The 27,130-nt window shown below is 43.9% G+C and overlaps 1 protein-coding gene across 1 annotated transcript in view; it reads left to right on the top strand.

Moving 5' to 3' along the window:
• The window catches only part of LOC115202089 (F-box only protein 41), a 100,159-nt gene that overhangs the window by 42,185 nt on the left and 30,844 nt on the right, over positions 1-27,130 (top strand). Inside the window, exon 4 of the mRNA XM_029765972.1 lies at positions 25,580-25,796. Within this exon, the coding sequence (XP_029621832.1) occupies positions 25,580-25,796 (217 nt within the window). The remainder of the gene's footprint in view (positions 1-25,579; positions 25,797-27,130) is intronic.

Raw genomic sequence — 27,130 nt, 5'->3', positions numbered from 1 at the left:
GTGCCTTGCGGTCGGAGGCCGAGCAGTTGCCATAACAGGCAGTGATGCAACCCATCTGGATGCTCTCGATGGTGCAGCTGTAGAACCTTTTGAGGATCTGAGGACCCATGCCAAGTCTTTTCAGTCTCCTGAGGGGGAATAGGTTTTGTCGTGCCCTCTTCACGACTGTCTTGGTGTGCTTGGACCATGTTAGTTTGTTGGTGATGTGGACGCCAAGGAACTTGAAGCTGTTAACCTGCTCCACTACAGCCTCGTCGATGAGAAGGGGGTGTGCTTGATCCTCCTTTTCCTGTAGTCCATAATAGAGGTTGACCGATTATGATTTTTCAACGCCGATACCGATTATTGGGGGACCAAAAACCGCCGCTGCCGATTAATCGGCCGATTTTATTTATTTGTAATAATGACAATTACAACAATACTGAATGAACACTTATTTAACTTAATATAATACATCAATAAAATCAATTTAGCCTCAAATAAATAATGAAACATGTTCAATTTGGTTTAAATAATGCAAAAACAAAGTGTTGGAGAAGAAAGTAAAAGTGCAATATGTGCCATGTAAAAAAGCTAACATTTAAGTTCCTTGCTCAGAACATGAGAACATATGAAAGCTGGTGGTTCCTTTTAACATCAGTCTTCGATATTCCCAGGTAAGAAGTTTTAGGTTGTAGTTATTATAGGAATTATAGGACTATTTCTCTCTATACGATTTGTATTTCATATACCTTTGACTATTGGATGTTCTTATAGGCACTTTAGTATTGCCAGTGTAACAGTATAGCTTCTGTCCCTCTCCTCGCTCCTACCTGGGCTCAAACCAGGAACACATCGACAACAGCAACCCTCGAAGCAGCGTTACCCATGTAGAGCAAGGGAAACAACTACTCCAAGTCTCAGAGCGAGTGACGTTTGAAACGCTATTAGCGCGCACCCGCTAACTAGCTAGCCATTTCATATCGGTTACACCAGCCTAATCTTGGGAGTTGATAGGCTTGAAGTCATAAACAGCGCAATGCATTGCGAAGAGCTGCTGGCAAAACGCACGAAAGTGCTGTTTGAATGAACGCTTACGAGCCTGCTGCTGCCTACCATCGCTCAGTCAGACTGCTCTATCAAATCATAGACTTAATTATAACATAATAACACACAGAAACACAAGCCTTAGGTCATTAATATGGTCAAATCCGGAAACTATCATGTTTATTCTTTCTGTGAAATACGGAACCGTTCCGTATTTTATCTAACGGGTGGCATCCATAAGTCTAAATATTCCTGTTACATTGCACAACCTTCAATGTTATGTCATAATTATGTAAAATTCTGGCAAATTAGTTCGCAATGAGCCAGGCGGCCCAAACTGTTCCATATACCCTGACTCTGCGTGCAATGAACGGAAGAGAAGTGACACAATTTCACCTGGTTAATATTGCCTGCTAACCTGGATTTCTTTTAGCTAAATATGCAGGTTTAAAAATATATACTTCTGTGTATTGATTTTAAGAAACTCATTGATGTTTATGGTTAGGTACAGTCGTGCAACGATTGTGCTTTTTTCGCAAATGCGCTTTTGTTAAATCATCCCCCGTTTGGCGAAGTTGGCTGTCTTTGTTAGGAAGAAATTCATTTTTACATTACATTTACGTCATTTAGCAGATGCTCTTATCCAGAGCGACTTACAAATTGGTCCATTCACCTTATGATATCCAGTTATTCACACAGTTTGCAACGAACCAGGCGGCCCAAACTGCTGCATATACCCTGACTCTGTTGCAGAGGTGACACATTTTCCCTAGTTAAAAGAAATTCATTTTAGCAGGCAATATTAACTAAATATGCAGGTTTAAAAATATATACTTGTGTATTGATTTTAAGAAAGACATTGATGTTTATGGTTAGGTACAAGTTGGAGCAACGACAGTCCTTTTTCGCGAATGCGCACCGCATCGATTATATACAACGCAGGACAGGCTAGATAAACTAGTAATATCATCAACCATGTGTAGTTAACTAGTGATTATGATTGATTGTTTTTTTATAAGATAAGTTAATGCTAGCTAGCAACTTACCTTAGCTTCTTACTGCATTCGCGTAACAGGCAGACTCCTCGTGGAGTGCAATGTAAAGCAGGTGGTCAGAGCGTTGGACTAGTTAACCGTAAGGTTGCAAGATTGAATCCCCAAGCTGACAAGGTAAAAATCTGTTGTTCTGCCCCTGAACAAGGCAGTTAACCCACCGTTCCTAGGCCATCATTGAAAATAAGAATGTGTTCTTAAAACCTGTTTGGGATAGGGGGCAGTATTTTCACAGCCGGATAAAAAACGTACCCGATTTTATCTGGTTACTACTCCTGCCCAGAAACTAGAATATGCATATAATTTGTAGATTTGGATAGAAAACACCCTAAAGTTTCTTAAACTGTTTGAATGGTGTCTGTGAGTATAACAGAACTCATATGGCAGGCCAAAACCTGAGAAGATTCTATATGGGAAGTGCCCTGTCTGACAATTTGTTCTCCTTCTGTGGCATCTCTATCGAAAATACAGCATCTGTGCTTTAACGTGACATTTTCTAAGGCTTCCATTGGCTCTCAGAAGGTGCCAGAAAGTGTAATGGGGTGTCTGCAGTCTCTGGGCGAAAAACAGCAGGAGTTTTTGTGAGTGGTCAGGCTGGGAACAGTGACACTGGAGATGCGCATCCACGAGACGACTCCATTTTTTTCTTTCAGCCTTTGAATGAATACAACGTCGCCCGGTTGGAATATTATCTCTATTTTACGAGAAAAATAGCATAAAAATGTATTTTAAACAGCGTTTGACATGCTTCGAAGTACGGTAATGGAATATTTTGACATTTTTTGTCACGAAATGCGCTCGCGCTTCACCCTTCGGATAGTGACTGGAACCCACGAACAAAACGGAGCTATTTGGATATAACTATGGATTATTTGGAACCAAAACAACATTTGTTGTTGAAGTAGAAGTCCTGGGAGTGCATTCTGACGAAGAACAGCAAAGGTAATCCAATTTTTCTTATAGTAAATCTGAGTTTGGTGAGGGCCAAACTTGGTGGGTGTCAAATTAGCTAGCCGTGATGGCCGGGCTATGTACTCAGAATATTGCAAAATGTGCTTTCGCCGAAAAGCTATTTTAAAATCTGAAACCGCGATTGCATAAAGGAGTTCTGTATCTATAATTCTTAAAATAATTTTGTATTTTGTGAACGTTATTCATGAGTAATTTAGTAAATTCACCGGAAGTTTTCGGTGGGTATGCTAGTTCTGAACATCACATGCTAATGTAAAAAGCTGGTTTTTCATATAAATATGAACTTGATTGAACAAAACATGCATGTATTGTATAACATAATGTCCTAGGAGTGTCATCTGATGAAGATCATCAAAGGTTAGTGCTGCATTTAGCTGTGGTTTTGTATTTTGTGACATATATGCTTGCTTTGACAATGGCTGCGTGATTATTTTTGGCAGGGTACTCTCCTGTGTGACGACCCTCCCACTCTGTCTGCTGTATTTCTCTCTTTGCTCTTGTTCCTTATTAGGATGCCGGTGGGCGGAGTTGGAAGGGTCGTCAGCTAGATGGGAAACACCTGGGCTCGGGTGTGTCCCAGGATAAAGACAACTCTTCCACAGTCATTGGGGAGACTCTCTCCATGCAGACACCTTGTTTTTGGTTGTGATAGTTATGGTATCTAATAAATATATATTTTTGATACTCCTTGTCTCCACGTTGTCTCCCTTTTGTTGCGAAATCTGAGCCGGTTCATAACAAGTGGGAGCTCATCCGGGATCTTGAACTTGTGTTTGGGAGAAAACGTGGAGGTATGTTAAATTGAGGTGCTTTGTTTGTATATTTTGTTAGTTTGAGTTTGGTGCTCAGTACTGGTTGCCTTTGTTTGTGTGCTGTGTTGGAGAGAGTACATTGGTTAGTTTCCAGGCCCTGCCCACCCTGGAAACGCTTGTTCTACTCGCTGTTGGAACATTGGTCTGAGGTGAGTACAATCAGCTGTGTACCTTGGTGGGAGATTTGGATAGGGTAGTGAAACTTACTACCCGGAGCTATAGCCTTTTTCCCCTGATAGGCTTAGCGACGTGTTTCATTTTTGGAATATGTTGGGCATTGTTAATGTTTGTTATTTTTGTGTGGTGTCTGTGGACTGAGCAGTTGTCTTGGGAGCACATCCGTGGCTTGGTGGAATCTACCAGCGTGCTGGGGGGTTACTTCCTCGCCAGCGGGCTACAGTGCATAATTACCCACCGCAAATCTGCATGAAGACTAGGGTTGAGTTATTGTAGGTTTTGGGGAAGCTCCATTTCTCATCTCTTTTCTGTGGTGCCCGGTGTGATTGTATTTTCTCTTGTTGTGATCTGGTGTGCTCAGCAGAATCGTTGGAGTGACTATGAATCGTTGGAGTGACTATGAATCGTTGGAGTGACTATGAATCGTTGGAGTGACTATGAATCGTTGGAGTGACTATGAATCGTTGGAGTGACTATGAATCGTTGGGAAATGACTGAACCGTTGAGAAGTGACTATGAACCGTTGAGAAGTGACTATGAACCGTTGGGAGATACGGTCTCTTGTGTGCCCTGTTCCTGAGTGTTATGTGACTGACCATTGGTTGGTTTTGTCATGTTCTAACTTTCCTGTCTGTTCCCTCCTGGTCTTGTGTTCTCCTTTCCTCTTAAACGTTGCTTCCTGTGCGCAAAGGTTGCTGAGGTCTGGGGAGAAGGAGGTTGGCTGGGGCAAGTGGAAGGTGAACATGTAACCTCTCATCAATTTGGGACGCAGAGGCCTGTGTCAATTAGGGACGCAGAGGCCTGTGTCAATTAGGGACGCAGAGGCCTGTGTCAATTAGGGACGCAGAGGCTGGTACGTTGTTCCGGGGCCCTTGTTGGTCCCCGGTTTTATGGGGGGGGTGTGTGACGACCCTCCCACTCTGTCTGCTGTATTTTCTCTCTTTGCTCTTGTTCCTTATTAGGATGCCAGTGGGCGGAGTTGGAAGGGTCGTCAGCTAGATGGGAAACACCTGGGCTCGGGTGTGTCCCAGGATAAAGACAACTCTTCCACAGTCATTGGGGAGACTCTCTCCATGCAGACACCTTGTTTTTGGTTGTGATAGTTATGGCATCTAATAAATATATATTTTTGATACTCCTTGTCTCCACGTTGTCTCCCTTTTGTTGCGAAATCTGAGCCGGTTCGTAACACCTGACATAATCTAATGTTTTGCTTTCGCTGTAAAACCTTTTTGAAATCGGACAATGTGGTTAGATTAACAAGAGTCTTGTCTTTAAAATGGTGTAAAATAGTCATATGTTTGAGAAATTGAAGTTATAGCATTTTTGAGGTGTTTGTATTTCGCGCCACGCTCTACCATTGGATATTGGTGAGGCGTTCCGCTAGCGGGACATCTGTCCCTAACAGGTTTTAACTGACTTGCCTAGTTAAAAAATATTTATAAAAAAGAGAAAAAAAAGGCGGCAAATCGGTGGCCAAAAATACCGATTACCGATTGTTATGAAAACTTGAAATCGGCCCAAATTAATCGGCCATTATGATTTAATCGGTCGACCTCTAGTCCATAATCATCTCCTTTGTCTTGATCACGTTGAGGGAGAGGTTGTTGTCCTTGAACCACATGATCAGGTCTCTGACCTCCTCCCTATAGGCTGTCTCGTCGTTGTCGGTGATCAGGCCTACCACTGTTGTGTCATCAGGAAACTTGATGGTGTTGGAGTTGTGCCTGGCCGTGCAGTCATGAGTGAACAGGGAGTACAGGAGGGGACTGGGCACACATCCCTGAGGGGCCCCCGTGGTGAGGATCAGTGTGGCGGATGTGTTGTTACCTACCCTTACCACCTGGGGGCGGTCCATCAGGAAGTCCAGGATCCAGTTGCAGAGGGAGGTGTTTAGTCCCAGGGTCCTTAGCGTAGTGATGAGCTTTGAGGGCACTATGGTGTTGAATGCTGATCTGTAGTCAATGAATAGCATTCTCACATAGGTGTTCCTTTTGTCCAGGTGGGAAAGAGCAGTGTGGAGTGCAATAGAGATTGCATCATCTGTTGGGGCGGTACGCAAGTTGGAGTGGGTCTAGGGTTTCTGGGATGATGGTGTTGATGTGAGCCATGACCAGCCTTTCAAAGCACTTCATGGCTACAGATGTGAGTGCTACGGGTCAGTAGTCATTTAGACAGGTTACCTTAGTGTTCTTGGGCACAGGGACTATGGTCGTTTGCTTGAAACATGTAGGTATTACAGACTCACAGAGAGACGTTGAAAATGTGAAGACACTTGCCAGTTGGTCAGTACACGTCCTGGTAATCTGTCTTGCCCTGCAGCCTTGTGAATGTTGACGTGTTTAATGGTCTTACTCACATCGGCTGTGGAGAGCGTGATCACACAGTCATCCAGAACGGCTGATGCTCTCATGCATGTTTCAGTGTTACTTGCCTCGATGCGAGCATATAAGTTATTTAGCTCGTCTGGTAGGCTTGTCATTGGGCAGCTCTCGGCTGTGCTTCCATTTGTCTGTAATAGTTTGCAAGCCCTGCCACATCCAACGAGTGTTGGAGCCGGTGTAGTACGATTTGATCTTAGTCCTGTATTGACCCTTTGCCTGTTTGATGGTTCGTTGGAGGGCATAGCGGGATTTCTTATAAGCTTCCGAGTTAGAGTCCCGCTCCTTGAAAACAGCAGCTCTACCCTTTAGCTCAGTGCTGATGTTGCCTGTAATCCATGGCTTCTGGTTGGGGTATGTACGTACAGTCACTGTGGGAACGACGTCCTCGATGCACTTATTGTGAAGCCAGTGACTGATGTGGTGTACTCTTCAATGCCATCGGAAGAATCCCGATGGAATTCCAGTCTGTGCTTGCAAAACAGTGCTGTAGTTTAGTATCTGCTTCATCTGACCACTTTTTTTTATTGACCAAGTCACTGGTGCTTCCTGCATAAATTTAGCTTGTAAGCAGGAATCAGGAGGATAGAATTATTGTCAGATTTGGCAAATGGAGGGCAAGGGAGAGCTTTGTACGCGTCTGTGTGTGGAGTAAAGGTGGTCTAGAGGTTGTTTTTCACCCCCTCTGGTTGCACATTTAACATGCTGATAGATATTAGGTAAAACTGATTTAAGTTTCCCTGCTTTAAAGTCCCCGGCTACTAGGAGCGCCACCTCTGGATGAGCGTTTTCCTGTTTGCGGTATTCAGCTCATTGCGGTATTCAGCTCATTGAGTGCGGTCTTAGTGCCAGCATCGGTCTGGAGTGTTATAAAGACAGCTACGAAAAATACAGATGAAAACTCTAGGTTCATAGTGTGGTCTACAGCTTATCATGAGATACTCTACCTCAGGCGAGCAAAACCTTGAGACTTCCTTAGATGTCGTGCACCAGCTGTTGTTTACAAATATTCATAGTCTGCCACCCTTTGTCTTCCCAGAGGCTGCTGTGGAGCGAGATGGATTCTGGGTGACTTTCTACACATTTTCTCATCAATGAATGACATAAGAGCATTGCAATGTTTAAAAGTCAGAATCGCAGAATGGTGAACTTACTAAATGACTAGGGTTGACTGTGTGATATTAGGCTGCTTCTTGTGAAAATATTTTACGTCTGGATTTTAATGGTTTGTATTTAATGATTACGTAAGATGTTTTTGTTGTACTGTATGTGTTTATAGTTTTGTTTAATGTTGTGTTAGTGTATGTAAGTTGTTTTGTCTGAAACATTGTTCCCCCTGCTGCTATTGGACCAGGTCTCTCTTGGAAAAGAGATGTTATCTCAATGAGAAAAACCTGTATAAATAAAGGTACTTAAAAAAAAGGAAACATTTGATCTCAGTTTTCTATTTCCAAAACTAAAATTTGTTACCAACAGAGTAGACTACGTTTTGTAGACTTAAAAAAAGTTGGGTGAATTTTGGCTCATTCCTCCTGACAGAGCTGGTCAGGTTTGAGTCAGGTTTGTAGACCTCCTTGCTCGCACACACTTTTTCAGTTCTGCCCACAAATTTTCTATAGGATTGAGGTCAGGGCTTTGTGATGGCCACTCCAATACCTTTGACCTTGTAGTCCTTAAGCCATTTTGCCACAACTTTGGAAGTATGCTTGGGGTCATTGTCCATTTGGAAGATCCATTTGCGACCAAGCTTTAACTTCCTGACTGATGTCTTGAGATGTTGCTTCAATGTATCCACATAATTTTCCATCCTCGTGATGCCTTCTATTTTGTGAAGTACACCAGTCCCTCCTGCAGCAAAGCACCCCCACAACATGATGCTGCCACCCCTGTGCTTCACGGTTGGGATGGTGTTCTTCGGCTTGCAAGCGTTCCCCTTTTTCCTCCAAACATAACAATGGTCATTATGGCCAAACAGTTCTATTTTTATTTCATCAGACCAGAGGACATTTCTCCAAAAAGTACGATGTTTGTCCCCATGTGCAGTTGCAAACCGTAGTCTGGCTTTTTTATGGCGGTTTTGGAGCAGTGGCCTCCTCCTTGCTGTGTGGCCTTTCAGGTTATGTCGATATAGAACTCGTTTTACTGTGGATATAGATACTTTTGTACCTGTTTCCTCCAGCATCTTCACAAGGTCCTTTGCTGCTGTTCTGGGATTGATTTGCACTTTTCGCACTAAAGTACGTTCATCTCTAGGAGACAGAATGCGTCTCCTTCCTGAGCGGTATGATGGCTGCGTGGTCCCATTGTGTTTATACTTGCATACTATTGTTTGTACAGATGATTGTGACACCTACAGGTGTTTTGAAAATTTTTCTGAGATCTTGCCTGATCTATTTTGATTTCCCCATTATGTCAAGCAAAGAGGCACTGAGTTTGAAGGTAGGCCTTGAAATACATCCACAGGTACACCTCCAATTGACTAAAATGATGTCAATTACCCTATCAGAAGCTTCTAATGCCATGACATCATTTTCTGGAATTTCCCAAGCTCTTTAACGGCACAGTCAACTTAGTGTATGTAAACTTCTGACCCACTGGAATTGTGATACAGTGAATCATAAGTGAAATAATCTGTCTGTAAACAATTGTTTGAAAAATTACTTGTGTCATGCACGAAGTAGATGTCCTAACCGACTTGCCAAAACTATAGTTTGCTTACATCAAATTTGTGGAGTGGTTGAAAAACTAGTTTTAATGAGTCCAACATAAGTGTATGTAAACTTCCGACTTCAACTGTACATGCATACATACATGCATACATACATACATACATACATACATACATACATACATACATACATACATACATACATACATACATACATACATACCAGTGGAGGCTCCTCAGAGGAGGAAGGGGAGGATCATCCTCCTCAGTGAAAAAAATAAATAAAAGTTAAAAAGTTACTCTTTTAAGATAAAACTATACTAAATATAATCACTTCACCAAATAATTGATTAAAACACACTTTTTTGCAATGAAGGGCTACAGTAGCCTCATCAGCACTCTGTAGGGTAGCACAATGGTGTTGCTGGAGGACAGCTAGCTTCAGTCCTCCTCTGGGTAAATTGACAAAACCTAGGAGGCTCATGGTTCTCACCCTCTTCGATAGACTTGCACAGTAATTATGACAACTTGCAGCATGAACTGACATGTTGTCCACCCAGTCAAAGGATCAGGGACTTAGCTAGCAAATGCGGCTAGCTAGTTTAGCTTACTCAAACACCCTGCTCAAACAGAGGGATGCTATGTTAGCTAGCTGGCTATGACTATCCAATACAACAGTGGTAAAGGTAAACTGTTGTGTAAGTGCTAAACTGCTTACCGACTGTACACTGTTACTCCATGATTGTAGCGGGTTTACTAACGCGTTAGCTATGTTGACTATGATGTTACTTTAGCTAATATGGTGGCAACGATGTAGGCTGTTTGTAAAGTTTATGATATGGTTTTTGCATGTTGTTTTTCGCCTGGTCACACACAGCTGATGTGTTGTGCATTGAAGTCCACAAGCGAAGACTTGCAAATAATTTAAACCTCAAATTTATCTCTCGATTAAATTTGCACCTACGTTGTAAACCTTCATTCATAGGCTAGGTTGTCGCAACCTCATGATGGTTATAGGGAACATTTGATTATCAATTCAAGTAGCCTAAACCTATCGCTGTTACATTTTACTGGGTGAACAGAATATAAATGACAGTCACCCAATATCCGCTACTGATACATACATACATACATGCATGCATGCATACATACATACATGGTGAGCACTACTGTCCCTGTTTCTCACCTTACCTTTCTCTACCCACATTCGCTGCAGTAGGCCTCAGTAACTCCCCAGGTTTGATTTATGCCCCACACCCAGCCAGGGTGGACTGAGTGGAATGACCAAGCCCCTAGTGAGAACGTCAAAAAGCCACTCTCAATGCGGTGCAATTTCAGTACAGTATTTCATCTAAGGTATTTCATGCTCATTCCCTCAAGACACACACATGGAGAGGGAGGGAGGAGGGGCGACTTACAATATGTCTCAACGATGTGAAGCTGCTGCTACCGTGGAAACAGTGTGCCAAGCGAGGCAGCATTCCCAGAATGCAAAGCGTTACTGACTGTCAGAGTAGGGAGGAACCAGTGTCTTAGAGCGGTGGGTTCGCGCACACACACACACACACACACACATAAGCCACACACACACACACACACACACACTCTCAACCAAGGTTAATACGAAACTGACAGGAGATGTGAAAGCTTTCCTTAATGGCATGGAGAAAAGGGAGGCATTAAAGTTAAGTGTGTAAATGGAACCTATGCTATGTGAATGACAATACATCATTGCACGCACGATAGAACAGCAAAGAATGTACTGCGATTTTGCTATACCACAATGCTGGATGCTCCTCTCTTCTGTTTCATCAAGAAAACAAAAGCAATAACAAATGTACTGGCTTCGGTCAGTGGCGCTGTTTCACCTTATGCGCCTTTCAACTTTAAAGGTTAAAAAGTCGCAAAATTGATGTTCCAGTCCTAGATTGCCCTTTTAACAGAAACCTTTTAAAGATGAATAATTTAAACCTCAACTGAAGGCACTGACATAAACAATATGAAGTCACTTATGAGAAATGACTGCATGTTACAGCCCTGAGCATAGATATGGAGAAACCAGGAAGGTAGAGGGTCGATAATGACGATGGAGGGTTTGATTTGCAGGTCCTTGAAGCTGGAGAGGCTGGGAGGCAGAGAGAGGCTGGGAGGCAGAGAGAGACTGGGAGGGTAGGAGAGGCTGTTTTTTGCATTCGAGAATATAATGGATCTGTTGAAAGGAGAATCTTGATTTTGTCATTGCATTGACAATTATCTGTCAAATGAGATGAGTCATTCTATTGACTAGGGCTGTGACCATACCAATATAGCAAAAAAGATTCCATGGCAAAAATGAAAACACGAAGCAGACAAAACCTTTTAAAAACCTGCTGTATATAAAATACTGTGTGCTATAGATTGGAAAATAAATAAATACATTTGACTCTGAATGACAACATAAATGTTTGTTTCCAACATTATGGCTGGTTTCCTAAAGAAGTTAAATCCGATTCTTATTTTGTTTCCTTGCCACGATACTAATGAGTATCGTGATACTGGTATTGTCCTGGCCCTACAATTGACCGTAGGACTACATTATATACGGCAAAACACACCGCAAAGACTAACTGCTAAAAGCAGCAGGTGGCCGCTGTGTGTTATCAATAACCTGCTGGGTGTCGACGTACAGTGATGACTCTACATGTTGTATCGATGGGAAATGAATAGAAAATGATGGCAGATATTTCTTCTCAGAGGCGATAAGACAGCTAACCGTTGCTTTTAACCGTTTGTCGGCACGATGTGTTTTGTTCTTAACATTTTCGGAGCATGGGAGCACCAATAGCAGAGCACCTGGATTAGGGTTTCTTGGAAAGCAAGAACCTCAGGGAGAGAAGGCTTTGTAAATGGGTCGATGAGCTTCATCAACATGATCAAGGCATACTGACTTTTTTGTTGTTGTTGTCCTTCCTCATGCGCACTCTATATTCTCCAGCTTGTCTGTATTCTCCATCTGTCGCTCACTCTCTCTTTCACTGCCTCTCCTTTATTCTATTGCTCTCTTCTCACCTCATCCTCGACAGGCTGCTGCTTCTCTTTCTTTGTCTCTCTCTCCCCCCTCCTCCCTCCCTCCTTCCCTCTGTACAACATGTTCTCTCTCACAGTTCAGTATCATTCAATAGATCAGGTGTGTGTGTGTGTGTGTGTACATTAAAAAAACCCACATCTACTTAGTCCCATCCAGGTGACTAAGTAGAATCCATAATAGGCGCTTGTCACTTGTCTGAGCGACACAAAGCCACTATCTATAAAAGGTATTTTCTATCTGTCCGTCATGCATGCCTTTTAATGAATTATTTCACCCCATGAATATTAATGCAGTATAATATTGAATTAATAACCGGTGATTATGACGGACTGACCAGTGATAATTAACATATAAACAGGATCACTTTAGAAGATCATGGCAGCGTCCATAAATGGCACCCTATTAAGGGCACTATTTTTGGTCCTTAGGGGTCTGGTCAAAAGTAGTGCAATATATAGGGAATAGGGTGCCATTTGGAATGCCGACCATGTCTTATTCATCAAGGCTGTTGTGGCTTGTTGGACCCTTGGGTGTACATAGCGAGTCGGGTTGTGTCCCAAATGGCATCCTATTCCCTATGTACTGCACTACTTTTGACCAGACTCCCAAGGGACCTGGTCAAAAATAGTGCACTAAATAGGGAATAGGGTGTAATTTGGGACATGGCCCCTTTGTCTGTCTCTACTTAAGTGACAGTGGCTGTCTGCAAGCTAGCGTGACTATTCATTAGCTCCTCTTATCATGGTCATTAGCCCTAGATTAATATATACTAGATCCTGTTCATGTAAACTCAGAAAAAAAAGAAACGTCCTCTCACTGTCAACTGCGTTTATTTTCAGCAAACGTAACATGTGTAAATATTTGTATGAACATGACAAGATTCAACAACTGAGACATAAACTGAACAAGTTCCACAGACATGTGACTAACAGAAATTGAATAATGTGTCCCTGAACAAAGGGGGGGGGGGTTAAAATCAAAAGTAACAGTCAGTATCTGGTGTGGCCACCAGCAGCATTAAGTACTGCAGTGCATCTCGTCCTCATGGACTGCACCAGATTTGCCAGTTATTGTTGTGAGATGTTGCCCCACTCTTCCACCAAGGCACCTGCAAGTTCCCAGACATTTCTGGGGGGAATGGCCCTAGCCCTCACCTTCCGATCCAACAGGTCTCAGACGTGCTCAATGGGATTGAGATCCGGGCTCTTCGCTGGCCATGGCAGAATACTGACATTCCTGTCTTGCAGGAAATCACGCACAGAACGAGCAGTATGGCTGGTGGCATTGTCATGCTGGAGGGTCATGTCAGGATGAGCCTGCAGGAAGGGTACCACATGAGGGAGGAGGATGTCTTCCCTGTAACGCACAGTGTTGAGATTTCCTACAATGATAACAAGCTCAGTCCGATGACGCTGTGACACACCGCCCCAGACCATGACGGATCCTCCACCTCCAAATCAATCCCGCTTCAGAGTACAGGCCTTGGTGTAACGCTCATTCCCTCGACGATAAGCGCGAATCCGACCATCACCCCTGGTGAGACAAAACCGTGACTCGTCAGTGAAGAACACTTTTTGCCAGTCCTGTCTGGTCGGGCGACGGTGGGTTTGTGTTGTTGCCGGTGATGTCTGGTAAGGACCTGCCTTACAACAGGCCTACATCCTGTCTCCCTGTAGCGCTGTATTAGGCTTCTCACAGTACGGACATTGCAATTTATTTCCCTGGCCACATTTGCTGTCCTCATGCCTCCTTGCAGCATTCCTAAGGCATGTTCACACTGATGAGCTGGGACCCTGGGCATCTTTCTTTTGGTGTTTCTCAGAGTCAGTAGAAAGGCCTCTTTAGTGTCCTACGTTTTCATAACTGTGACCTTAATTGTCTACCCTCTGTAAGCTGTTAGTGCCTTAACGACCGTTCCACAGGTGCATGTTCATGAATTGTTTATGGTTCATTGAACAAGCATGGGAAACAGTGTTTAAACCCTTTACAATGACGATCTGTGAAGTTATTTGGATTTTTACGAATTATCTTTGAAAGACAGTTTCCTGAAAAAGGGCCGTTTCTTTTTTTGCTGAGTTTATATTTATTTCCCTTGTCTTTATATCCACGAACAATTGCAGTTTAAATCATTGTCATTTGGCGGCTTTTACATTTCTATCTGCTTTTATCCCTTTGTCCTTTTTGTTCCTCCCTGCTTCCCCTCTTCCTCGGGACACATCATTATTCTTCAGTCAACATGACACTCTTTTCATGTCACAACGCCAAAGGATAACATGATCTCCTTTTGAAAACACCGTTGAATACACACCCTGGAATATCCTGTTGCCTCCCATTCCATCATTGTGTGTCAGCATAATGATTAGCATTTCCCAATAGAATGCGCTGCTGTTCAGGCTAGCATCGTTAGCCTGAATTGTAGCATTAGCATATTAGCCTTCTGTAGCATTAGCATATTGCCTTCTGTAGGTCAACAAGGGGAATGATTAGCATTCAGTGAGGGTGCCTGGCTTGAACGCTACTGGACGCCCATCAACTTAACCTGAGTGGATTTAGCAGCAGATTTATGAGCTAAGTCTAATCTCATTAGTCCCTGGTCCTCTGCTCACCTCATTGATTACCAAAACATTCATTTACATCCTATGATTACTAATTAGGCATTTGTACCTTGTCTGAAATCATCCTGTTAGTAGCACATGGGGATGTTTGACACGTACTCCTCTGCCGTAAGTGTTGCCGTTTGCGCCGATGAATAGGTAGCTTTTCGTTTAGCTCCCAATGCTAAGACGCTTCAGGAGGTCGGTCACGTGCGCTAGGAGGTCAGATGTCCTGGGCTTGAGCCTCAGTGTGAGCCGAATCGGGAGGAAGTGGTACTTGCTAAGGAAGCATTGTGACGTCCTTTACATTAGCATGTGACATACTCCCATTCGATCCTTTCAGATACATATCATTTTCATTTTGGTCCCTGCAATGCTAAACACATAGTAGTTCAATAGATACACTGAGTGTACAAAACATTTAGGAATATTGAGTTGCTCCCCCTTTTTTGCCTTCCGAACAGCCTCAATTCGTCGGGGCATGGACTCTTCAAGGTGTCGAAAGCGTTCCACAGGGATGCTGGCCCATGTTGACTCCAATGCTTCCCACAGTTGTCAAGTTGGCTGGGTGTCCTTTGGGTGGTGGACCGTTCTTGATACACACGGGGAAACTGTTGAGCGTGAAAACCCCTGAATTTTGCCGTTCTTGACACATTTAAACAGGTGCGCCCTAGCACCTACTACCATACCCTGTTCAAAGGCACTTAAATATTTAGTTTTGCTTATTCACCTTCTGAATGGCACACACATACAATCCATGTCTCAATTGTCTCCAGGCTTATTTAACCTGTCTCATCCCCTTTATCTACATGGATTGAAATGTATTTAACAGGTGACATCAATAAGGGAGCATAGCTTTCACCTGGTCAGTCTGTCATGGAAAGAGCAGGTGTTCCTAATGGTTTGTGCACTCAGTATTTTATTGTACATGTGAAGAAAGCAAATCGTGCAAATTGTATTTCCATTTAAAAGACCTTCCATTTATTTATAGATAATCAGGATGCATCCCAAATGGCAACCTTATTCCCTAATTACATTTACATTTTAGTCATTTTGCGGACGCTCTTATACAGAGCGAGTGAATGAGTGCATACATTTCTGTACTTTTTCTACTGGTAACCCATGGGAATCGAACCCACATCCCTGGCGTTGCAAGCGCCATGCTCTACCAACTGTATTGCACTACATACTTCACATTCATATTCTTCTCATTTTATTCAATCATTCTCTCTTGTTAAAGCACATTGACTTCTGCAGTCGAGATTTGCACCTCTAGTGTATTAAAGGCAACATGAAATTGGTCTGTATCTGGCTGTGCTTCTAAATATCAGTAAGAACTCGACGGATACTACAAAAGCTTCAACCAAGTTTATTCATGAATAAGTTTACATACATACACCTTGGCCAAATACATTTAAACTCAGTTTTTGAAAGGGCACACAGCGCCCTTTCATCTTGGCATGGTGAGACAGATGGATACTATTCATTGGGTCTGCATCCTAAATAGAGCCCCACAGTGGAGGTGTCATAGTACCCATAAAACCTAGCGGTCAAAAGGTGCTAGAGATAACGTGCAGGAGCTCGCAGGGATTTGTATTCTTCCATGATGTCTACTTTTATGCTAATGAGCATTTTCAAATCTGATAGTAAATAGAGCCAAGTATATTGATAAGTCACCTTGTCCGAGAGAGATTTTCCGTGGTTATGAAAATGTCACGTCAGGGTGAACCTACGCGAAACACAGCCCTTGTTTGAAGTGTTTCTAAAATCCCCAATGGGGAAAAATGTATGGTGGAAAAACCATTTCCCTGTTTTACCGCTAGATTTTATGGGTATTATGATTCATACTGTGGTACTCTATGGCGCCATTATTCCATTCATAGTGCACTACTATGGGCCCTATTCAAAAGTAATGCATTATGAAGGGAATAATGGTATCATTTGGGGTGCGAACACTGTAGAGATGCAATTAAATACACTTTCAGTTCCACTCCGTACTAATGTCTCTAACATGCCCTTTTATCTGCCCTGTAGTGTGGATAACCAGAGAGGTTATCACTAGAGGACTTGCCATCTGAGACACTGTGTTCCTTATGGAAGTCTATTATATGGTGTGTATATACTGTATGGTGCAACTGAGTGTGGGAGGTAGGTGTGTGTGTGGGGTGTATATTGGAGTGAGAGAGACCGAGAGATAGAGATAAAAAAAGGGTAAAGCATATGGAAGAGGAGAGGACAGGTGAGGAACAGAGAGCGTGGGTTCACGGAAGCGCTCTCCTTTGTAGTTCCATCCTACCAACCTGTAAACAGGTGGCCTTGACCAGCTGTGCCACAGCACCGTGCCACAGCACCGTGCCACACACTGACACTACTTCACCCCCAATGTCTTGTCTAGGTCTGTGCCAGTCAGATATATGTTTCCTAATAACACACACGCTCTGACACACACACACACACACACAGACAGCTATGTCTTATTATACTTGTGCATTTTAGTTGGTTTACTTTTCTTGTGAGGACTTCTGGTACTCGCAATTATAGTAAAATGTGTGTACACACACACACACACACACACACACACACGCCCGCCCTAGTGTCCCAGTACAGTAAGTCCCAGGGAAGACTGTAGGAGAACTTGTTTTCAACTCCCCCAGTGCCGGTGTGAACATGTGGGCTTATTTGTTGACTTGTTCCCCCTGTCTGGAGGCGCTAGTTTTGGAAGGAGACGATGAGTCACGCCTAGAGAGAGAGGTGTGTTTTAATTAAGGTTGACAACAGGAAACCAACACATCTCGGTGTCTGTCTGTCCATCTGTCACCTCCTCTGTCTCTCTGTGTGTCTGTCTGTCCATCTGTCACCTCCTCTGGCTCTCTGTGTGTCGGTCTGTCTGTCTCCTCTCTTGCTTCTTCCCTTTGGCTCTTTCGATCTCTTGGTATGTCTCTTTTTGGTATGTCTTGTCTTGTCTGTCTTGTTCTCTTTTTGAGTGTTTGCGTTTCGGTGTATATGCATGTCTGTTTGTCTCTTTAAACCCACCCGCTTCCCCTCTCTCTGATTCAAACTTTGTTTCAGCTATGTAGAGTGAGCAGCCAGTTCGCCCGTCCGTCTGTCGGCCCGTCCGTCCGTCGGCCCGTCCGTCCGTCTGTCGGCCCGTCCGTCCGTCTGTCGGCCCGTCCGTCCGTCTGTCGGCCCGTCCGTCCGTCTGTCGGCCCGTCCGCCGGTCCGTCCGTCCGTCAGCCCGTCCGTCTGTCGGCCCGTCCGTCCGTCCGTCGGCCCGTCCGCCGGTCCGTCCGTCCGTCAGCCCGTCCGTCTGTCGGCCCGTCCGTCCGTCCGTCAGCCAGCCAGCCAGGCGGTATAGTGCATTAATGCAACACTTCTGGGGAGAGAGGGAGAAGAGAGGCTTTTCAGTTTTGCCCTTAGCCCGACACTCCCAGAGGATTGGAGTATCTATCTTTCTAGCCCAAGGTCTTATTTGAGCCTTGTCAGTTTGGTCAAGCATGGACTGAGATGCATATAACATTGAGCTGGGCAGAAGAGTTACATTGTGGTCTCGCTTTCTATCCTTTTATCTTCATCACTGTCAAAAACAATGCTTTAGGTAAACCTCGACCTCATCCAGCTTTACTGTACTGTATCATATCCTTCAGTATTACATTTTCAAACACATTTCTTCCCTTACATGGCTACACCTTAAGACTTCACTAGTGCTTCTCTGTATTGACGTAGCTAGTGCATAACCAGGAGCCATCAGCAATGTGAAATACAGTGAAATGAATCATTCTGATATGCTGAGTCATCTGAGACCTTTGATACACACATGTACCTACTCCTGGAGTGTGGATCTGTCATGGGTGAATGCTCTGCTGCTCTTTGGAAACCCATCTGGTGGGTCAGCTGCAGAGGCAGGGTTGCCTGAGCACACACCCGTTAGATCGGCGTTTCCCAAACTCAATCCTCGGAACCCCAAGGGGGGCGCATATTATATATATATTTTGCCCTAGCACTACACAGCTGGTTCAAACGATCAACACTTGATGAGGAGTTGATTATTTGAGTCAGCGGTGTAGTGCACATACTGTACATGTTGAACACACATACGCACTCGTACAATCAGTCGAACGCACACCTCTAATCCAATCTGTGGTCACTCACTCTAGACTGTGTGGTGTGTGCGTGCGTGCGTGCTAGCCCCTCCAAAGCCCCTCCAACCTGCCAGACCACTACAAATAAGTATTCACTGCAACCATTCAACACCGGTATCTTTTACCCCCAAGCAAAGGAGATTTTTCTTTTCATTGAAATGACAGTCATTTTTACTTTTTTTTTCTTCTCATCACAGCCTAGTGTATATAAAAGCTTTATTTGAATAGCCAGATGAAGTGCATAGAAAAGGTACTCAAAAAGGCAGATTAAAAAATATATATATATTGTAACACCTATCACCTTTGGATAAATGTATCATGAATACCAATTATTCTTTAACAGTATAATCCAACTCTACTACCAGTCTGTCTCCGTGACAAAATGGCACCCTATTCCCTACGTAGTGCAAAAGTAGTACACTATATACGGAATGGGGTGGCATTTGTGACACGTGTGCTTTTCCTTTGCACATTCAATTTGCCATTCACATTTTATTGAACACATACCCTTCCCTCATCTCTTATTCAAAGCTGACAAGGTAGCCCACAATCCTCTTGGATTTGAAGGCTACCCACAATCCTACAGCACTTTCTAAGAGAGGATTCAGTGTAGCTATTCCCTCCGCAAGGCAAGTATAGAGAAAAGTAGACTCGCAATTCAACGGCTCAAACACGAGACGTATGTGGCAGGGTCTACAGACAATTACGGATTACGAAAAGAAAACCTGTCCCATCGCGGATATTGACGTCTCGCTCCCAGACAAATGAAACAACTTCTTTGCGCGCTTTGAGGACAGTACAGAGCCACCGACACGCTCTCCTTCAACGTGGCCAACGTGAGTAAAACATTTAAATGTGTTAACCTAGACGGCATCCCTAGCCTCGTCCTCAGAGCATGCGCAGGCTGGCTGCTGTGTTTACGGACATATTCAATCTCTCCCTATCCCAGTCTGCTGTCCCCACATGCTTCAAGATGGCCACCATTGTTCCTGTTCCCAAGAAAGCAAAGATAACTGAACTAAATGACTAGCGCTCCATAGCACTCACTTCCGTCATCATGAAGTGCTTTGAGAGACTAGTCAAGGATCATATCACCTCCACCCTACCTGACACCCTAGACCCACTCCAATTTGCTTACCGCCCTAATAGGTCCACAGACGATGCAATCGCCATCACAATGCACACTGCCCTAACCCATCTGGACAAGAGGAATACCTATGTAAGAATGCTGTTCATTGACTACAGCTCAGCATTTAACACCATAGTACCCTCCAAACTCACCATTAAGCTTGAGGCCCTGGGTCTCAACCCCGCCCTGTGCAACTGGGTCCTGGACTCTCTGACGGGCCGCCCCCAGGTGGTGAAAGTAGGAAACAACATCCCCACCGCGCTGATCCTCAACACTGGGGCCCCACAAGGGTGCGTTCTCAGCCCTCTCCTGTACTCCCTGTTCACCCATGACTGCGTGGCCATGCACGCCTCCAACTCAATCATCAAGTTTGCAGACAACACTACAGTGGTAGGCTTGATTACCAACAACGACGAGACAGCCTACAGGGAGGAGGTGAGGGCCCTCGGAGTGTGGTGTCAGGAAAATAACCTCTCACTCAACGTCAACAAAACAAAGGAGATGATTGTGGACTTCTGGAAACAGCAGAGGGAGCATCCCCTATCCACATCGAAGGGACAGCAATGGAGAAGGTGGAAAGTTTTAAGTTCCTCGGCGTACACATCACGGACAAACTGAAATGGTCCACCCACACAGACAGCGTGATGAAGAGGCGGAACAGCTCCTCTTCAACCTTAGGATGCTGAAGAAATTTGGCATGTCACCTAAAATCCTCACAAACTTCTACAGATGCACAATCGAGAGCATCCTGTCGGGCTGTATCACCGTCTGGTACGGCAACTGCATCGCCCTCAAGCGCAAGTCTCTCCAGAGGGTAGTGCGGTCTGCACCACACATCACCAGGGGCAAACTACCTGCCCTCCAGGACACCTACAGCACCCGATGTCACTGGAAGGCAAAAAAGCTCATCAAGGACAACAACCACCCAAGCCACTGCCTGTTCACCCCGCTACTATCCAGAAGGCGAGGTCAGTACAGGTGCATCAAAGCTGGGATCGAGAGACTGAAAAACAGCTTCTATCTCAAGGCCATCAGACTGTTAAACAGCCATCACTAACATAGAGAGGCTGCTGCCAACATACAGACTCAAATCTCTGGCCACTTTAATAAATGGATTTAATAAAGGTAACACTAGTCACTTTAAACAATGCCACTTTAATAATGTTTACATATCCTACATTACTCATCTCATATGTATATACTGTATTTTATACCATCTATTGCGTCTTGCCTATGCCCACCGGCATTCGCACATCCATATATTTATATGTACATATTCTTATTCCATCCCCTTGTGTGTGTAAGGTTGTTGTGAATTTGTTAGATATTACTGCACTGTCTGATTAGAAGCACAAGCATTTCGCTACACTCGCATTAACATCTGCTAACCATGTGTATGTGACCAATATAATTTGATTAAATTCTCAGTGTAAACCAGCTTATTCATTACAACATATATTATATATTGGTATGTATTTAGCAACCTCTCGATCACCCTCTGTTCTCTGTGTGCGTCCCAAATTGCACCCTATTCCTTTCATAGCACACTACTTTTGCCCTGTGCCCTGTTAACAGTAGTGCACTTTCTCTTTTCCTTTGACGCCCGTCACATCCCATAATATAGAGGAAAATATGCTCCAGCCACTTCCAGACTCCTGTATCAGTTATGTGTTGATATTGACCTCTCTTTGATGTTTTGAGGGTGGCTGCTGAAATCCTGTGTGTGTGTGTGTGTGCCCTTATTGACACGTCCTCCCACTGCCTGGAGGTAAGGGACAATGTGGCGGTGACTGTGGTGGCAAGCCTGACTCCTGATCTCTAGTTGTAACACTGAAAACAGAAACAGACAGTGTGAACACAATCACTGGCAAGGAGGATGGGAGCGAAGATGAATCAATGCACACTCCTCCACAAACCATAGGTATACAAATAGGCAGGTGTGAGATTTGTTTTGGTGCCTGTTGATTTCAGAGGGAGAGGAAGAGTGAAAAGGAGAGAGGGAGAGAGATGAAGAGAGGGAGAGAGAAGCTCATATGTGACTGGAGCCATTTTAGCAACAGGGAAAATGAAACCCTCTCTGGGCTAGTTGAAGATTCACTCATTAGCTTTTCTATCCTACTCAGCATGAATGAGATGAGTAGAAATAGTCTCAAAAGAGGGTTAGAAGTGTATTAAAATATACAACTACCCTGAGATGAGCTCTAACCCCATATCATTATGATGTTATTGTCAAACCTCAAACTGCTGCGCAAACCCTCTAAAGTCCAGTGTGTGTGTGTGTGACTGCGTGTGTGTGGAGTCATCACGACTCCAGTTCATTTATTTACACAACCGTTTGATAACCACATCTTTTCACGTTGATCAAACACTTCTTCTAATCCTAATCTGAAGAATCTCATTTTGGAATGTCTTTGCCCCCAAGACAGACACTTCATTTCACCAGATGCCAAACATCTCTCAAGTCTAGCCTTTTTTATAGAACACGATACCCTATTCAGCCCTATGGGCCCTGGTCAAAAGTAGTGCTCTATAATGGGTTAAAGTGCCATTTGGGATGCAGTCATAACTCGAGCGTGCAACGTTAACCTTCAGTCAGTAGGTACTTTGCTCCCGGAAAACCAACAACAAGCCAGCGGTAGTAGGACCTTGCGCGTGTGTGTGTGCCTTGTTTGGATTTTCTGAGGAGATTGTTTGGACAGGAGCGGCTGCTGGTGTTTAAAAGGACAGAGACGTGGTATGTGCACGCACGCACACAGATCCACACACCACAGAGATAAGGGAAGGGGAAATGTCCTGTTTCACTCCCAGCCTCAGTGAAGTCTTGCAGAATGCAAGTCCACATAAACAAGCATAAAAAACAAACCAAACCTGTCCGAGAGAGAGAGAAGTAAGGGGGAGAGAAAAAAGACAGAGAAGAGAAGCGAATATGAAAAAGATTCAGCTGTGAAACAGTATCTGTGTGGAAATGAAACGTAATGTATGTATAAAACTGGGACAGCTAGTGCGATAGCATTAATCATTCTGCTCCTGTGTGTTTGTGTAGGAATGTGTGTGTTTTGAAGAGATGGATTCCTTGTGCCTGCAGATACAGTATATCACTAATCTGTATATATACATCTGCTATATACAGTACCTTAGGGTCAACATTACCCCCTGGTAGGTGTGTGTGTGTGTTGAGTACAAAGATGTGCCCAGAAGGTCTCAGGTACGGTACTTGATATGATCCTATACTTGTATCCATCAGTGTCCATATAGCACTATTGCGGGAGTAAATTATTCTACCGATAGGTCACCTTGTTGAAATTACGGGGGGGTGATATCTGCTAAATGACTTAAATGTAATGTAAATGTAATCAATGTCTGTGGCACCTCAGCAGGAGATTCCGTGACATTCAACTGTCTTCTGTCTGTCTGTGTGTTAAAGATGGCACAAATCTTCATGTCCAGCTCCTCTGTACTGTATGTTCTATTGGGTCCATTGTAAATCAAGTGCAGTATTTTACATGTTTGTGTTTGACCCAGGTCTGGTACGCGTGCACCTAACCATCTGGTTTCTGTCCTCCCGTTAGAATGGGTGTGTGTTTTGTGGTGTTTGTGTTTTTTTGTATGCCCCAAACCACCCATTCTTCCCATATGTTCCCAGGGAGTTAGGTCGCCCAGTTAGTTTCAAACGTAGTGTACTCTCATCCACTAACCTGAAGCTTGTAAATGAATGAATTATGCAACGGGTGGGTCTAATCCTGGTTGCTGATTGGTTAAAACCGCATTCCAGTCGTTGTCTATTCCACAAGTTACCACCAGCTAAGGCTATTGATACAATATACTCTCATCAGCCCAACCAGGCAATTTATAAACTTGATCTCCACTGTCCCATTTGAAGATTAACGTGTCAGGATGAGACCTCTTTTCTCAGCCAGTTGAAATCATGAATAAGCATAATATTTATGGATACATACAAAGAAATGTCAATAGAAAAACAGGTCAAACAAAACAGCTAGTTTGCTGTATTTTCAGTTTCAAGGGATTGTGTTAGCTGTGTAGTTGGCTAGCACCTCTGAACAGTGTCCTGACGAAAGAGCACATTTTCTATGCCAGGCGAAATCGCTCGTCATTAGCTCATTGTAAATGTCACTACAAATAAATGTCACTAGAAAACAGCTTGAACAAATGCAAATGCAGCTACTTTGCTGTTATTCTGTCTGCACTATTTGACATGACTGTGTTAGCCGTAGTTGGCTAGCTAGCAACCAAGGGATATGAACGTTGCCAGGCAGCATGGCAACGGAACATTAGAACAAACGACTTAAACATAGATACAGAATAAAATACTTCAGGATTGGGTCGCGTCTTTGGCAACCGAACCGATAGAATGAACGACTAGCCACCTTGGGTAGCAACCCTAGATTTGTGTCGGGAACATATCTCGTGGAAGGATGAAATAGTATGAATACATTCATAAAAATAACATCATACCAATATATCCTCCAAATACTGGCTTCTCTGTCATTGTCACGTAAATGCCTGTGCGCTGATGAATGCTGCAACAGTTAATGTTGGCGTTAATATAGCAGTTAATATTGCTTATTGTTGCCCAATAAACTGCAGGACCATTCATCAGTGTACAGGTATCTATCTAAATGTCATGAGGTTGCACTGTTAGCCCAACTCCCGTGTGTGTGTGTGTATGCACTCCTCAAACCATTCTGTCTCTCTTCTCGTCTCTCTCTACCAGGGAGATGACCCAGATAGACCAGTCCATGACTGCCGAGCCCATATGTCTCTGGTCAGATTTAGTGTACTATACTGAACAGTTACAGTTCTTATAAGGGAAATCAGTCAATATAAATTAATGAATTAGGCCCTAATCTATGGATTTCACGTGACTGGGCAGGGGTGCACCCACTGGGGAGCCAGGCCCAGCCAATCAGAATAGGTTTTTCCCCCCCACAAAAAGGGCTTTATTACAGACAGAAATACTCCTCAGTTTCATCAGCTGTCCAGGTGGCTGGTCTCAGACGATCCCGCAGGTGAAGAAGCCTGATTTGGAGGTCTTGGGCTGGCGTGGTTACACGTGGTCTGGTTGGACGCACAGCCAAATTCTCTAAAACAATGTGGCTTATGGTAGAGAAATGTACATTAAATTCTCTGGCAACAGTTCTGGTGGACATTCCTGCAGTCAGCATGCCAATTGCATGCTACCTCAACTTTAGACATCTCTGTGTGATAAGTGCACATTTTAGTGGCATTTTATGGTGCCCAGCACAAGGTACACCTGTGTAATGATCCTGCTGTTTAATCAGCTTCTTGACATGCCACACCTTTCATGTGGATGGATTATTTTGGCAAAGAAGAAATAACAGGGATGTGGACATATTTGTGGAACATGGAACATTTCTGGGATCTTTTATCTCAGCTCATAAAACATGGGACCAACTTTACACGACCAACACTTTATATTTGTTCAGTGTGTGTGTGTAGGAAATACGTTGCTTTTTGGGATGTAACCTATGTGTGCTTATGCACACCAGTAACCATCTGTCTCCTCTCCTCCTGTTTCACCAGGGAGGTAACCCAGATAGACCAGTTCCTCCAGGAGACGGCGGTGCGGGAGGCCAATGCCAAGGTGCGCCTGCAGCAGTTCATCGAGGAGCTCCTGGACCGTGCCGACCGTGCCGAGAAACAGCTGCAGATCATCAGCAGCTGCGGGACCACGCCCAACGGCAGCATGGGACGCTGCAGCCTGCCCGGCTCCAACAAGGGCTCCAACAATGGACGCCAGGTGAGCTGATCTAAGACCAGTTTTTGCTTTTGGTTACACAAATGGTTAAGGTAAGCTGACTCTAGATCTGTAGCCTGCCAGGCTCCAAAAAGGCAACAAATGCCAAGTGATCTGGAGTTGAGAGAGGAAGTTGACCGTATAGTAGACAGACAAAAGTCAGATTTGTGTGAGGGCAGCCTAATGGTTAAGTGTTGGGAAAAGTAAGCTGATCCTAGATCTGTGTCTGGTGATCTGGAGTGGAGAAGAAGTTGCCCTAGATACTGATCTGAGGTCAGATTTGTGTGTGGGAACATAATGGTTAAGATTGGAAAGGTAAGCTGATTAATAGACTGTGTGCGCACGTGCGTGTGCATGTACTGCGAGCGTGTGTGTGTGTGTTTACTGAATAGAATAGTTGTAGTTGTACGTCACAGGAGGCTGCTGAGGGGAGGACAGCACATAACAATGGCTGGAACGGAGCGAATGGAATGGCATCAAACACATGGAAACCATGTTGGAAGTATTTGATACCATTCCACCCAAGCCATTACCACGAGTCCGTCCTCCCCAATTAAGTTTCCACCACCCTCCTGTGTTGTACATTCCTTTTAATATAGTCCATGCATAATTAGTCAACATTACATAAGTCAGTTATATAATTGGTTCTACAACTGCATATGTTACTTCCAGTCCAAATAAATGGGGTCATTTTTTGGGGTGATATTGGTATCTTTTAAATGATCGGTGACGAAAATAAATAATTGATGGAGCGACATGAAAACAAGCAGTTTGATAATCTAACCTAGCATGTGAATGTCTGTCTGAGACCCAAATGGCAACTTATTCCCTACATAGTGCACTACTTTTGACCAGAGCTCTATGGGTCCTTGTCAAAAGTAGTGCACCATATAGGGAATGGGTTGCATCTTATCACTTGGGATATTAGAAACAGGCAAGGCGGGCGTGTTGTGATGCGTGTCGACTCACCACAATTTTGCTTTTAATTTGATCTGGGACGATAGTGAGTGTGTTAAATATTTATTAAACAGAATGGCAGAGCGCTGGACTGTGACTAGCGGAATTGGACAGTGATGGAGAAGTTGTGTGTGTGTGTGTGTGTGTGTGTGTGTGTGTGTGTGTGTGTGTCTGGCCGCTGGTTATGTCACAACTCTATTTCTTCATTTTCCTTCAGAGGTATAATTGGTTGTCTAGGTGTTAGTTATTACTACATTACTATTACTATAATAGGTGTTAGTCATTACTGTTTTTTGGGATAGAGATGCACACAGCTTTAATTGAAATGCTAAATAGGTTTCAGCTAATGATCAGGTATGTTGATTACAGGAATCAGTAGT

Source organism: Salmo trutta, chromosome 11 (assembly GCF_901001165.1).
Source record: "Salmo trutta chromosome 11, fSalTru1.1, whole genome shotgun sequence".
Taxonomy (NCBI): Eukaryota; Metazoa; Chordata; class Actinopteri; order Salmoniformes; family Salmonidae; genus Salmo; species Salmo trutta.
The sequence above is the reverse complement of the archived record's forward strand: the minus strand, read 5'-3'. Positions and strand labels throughout refer to the sequence as shown.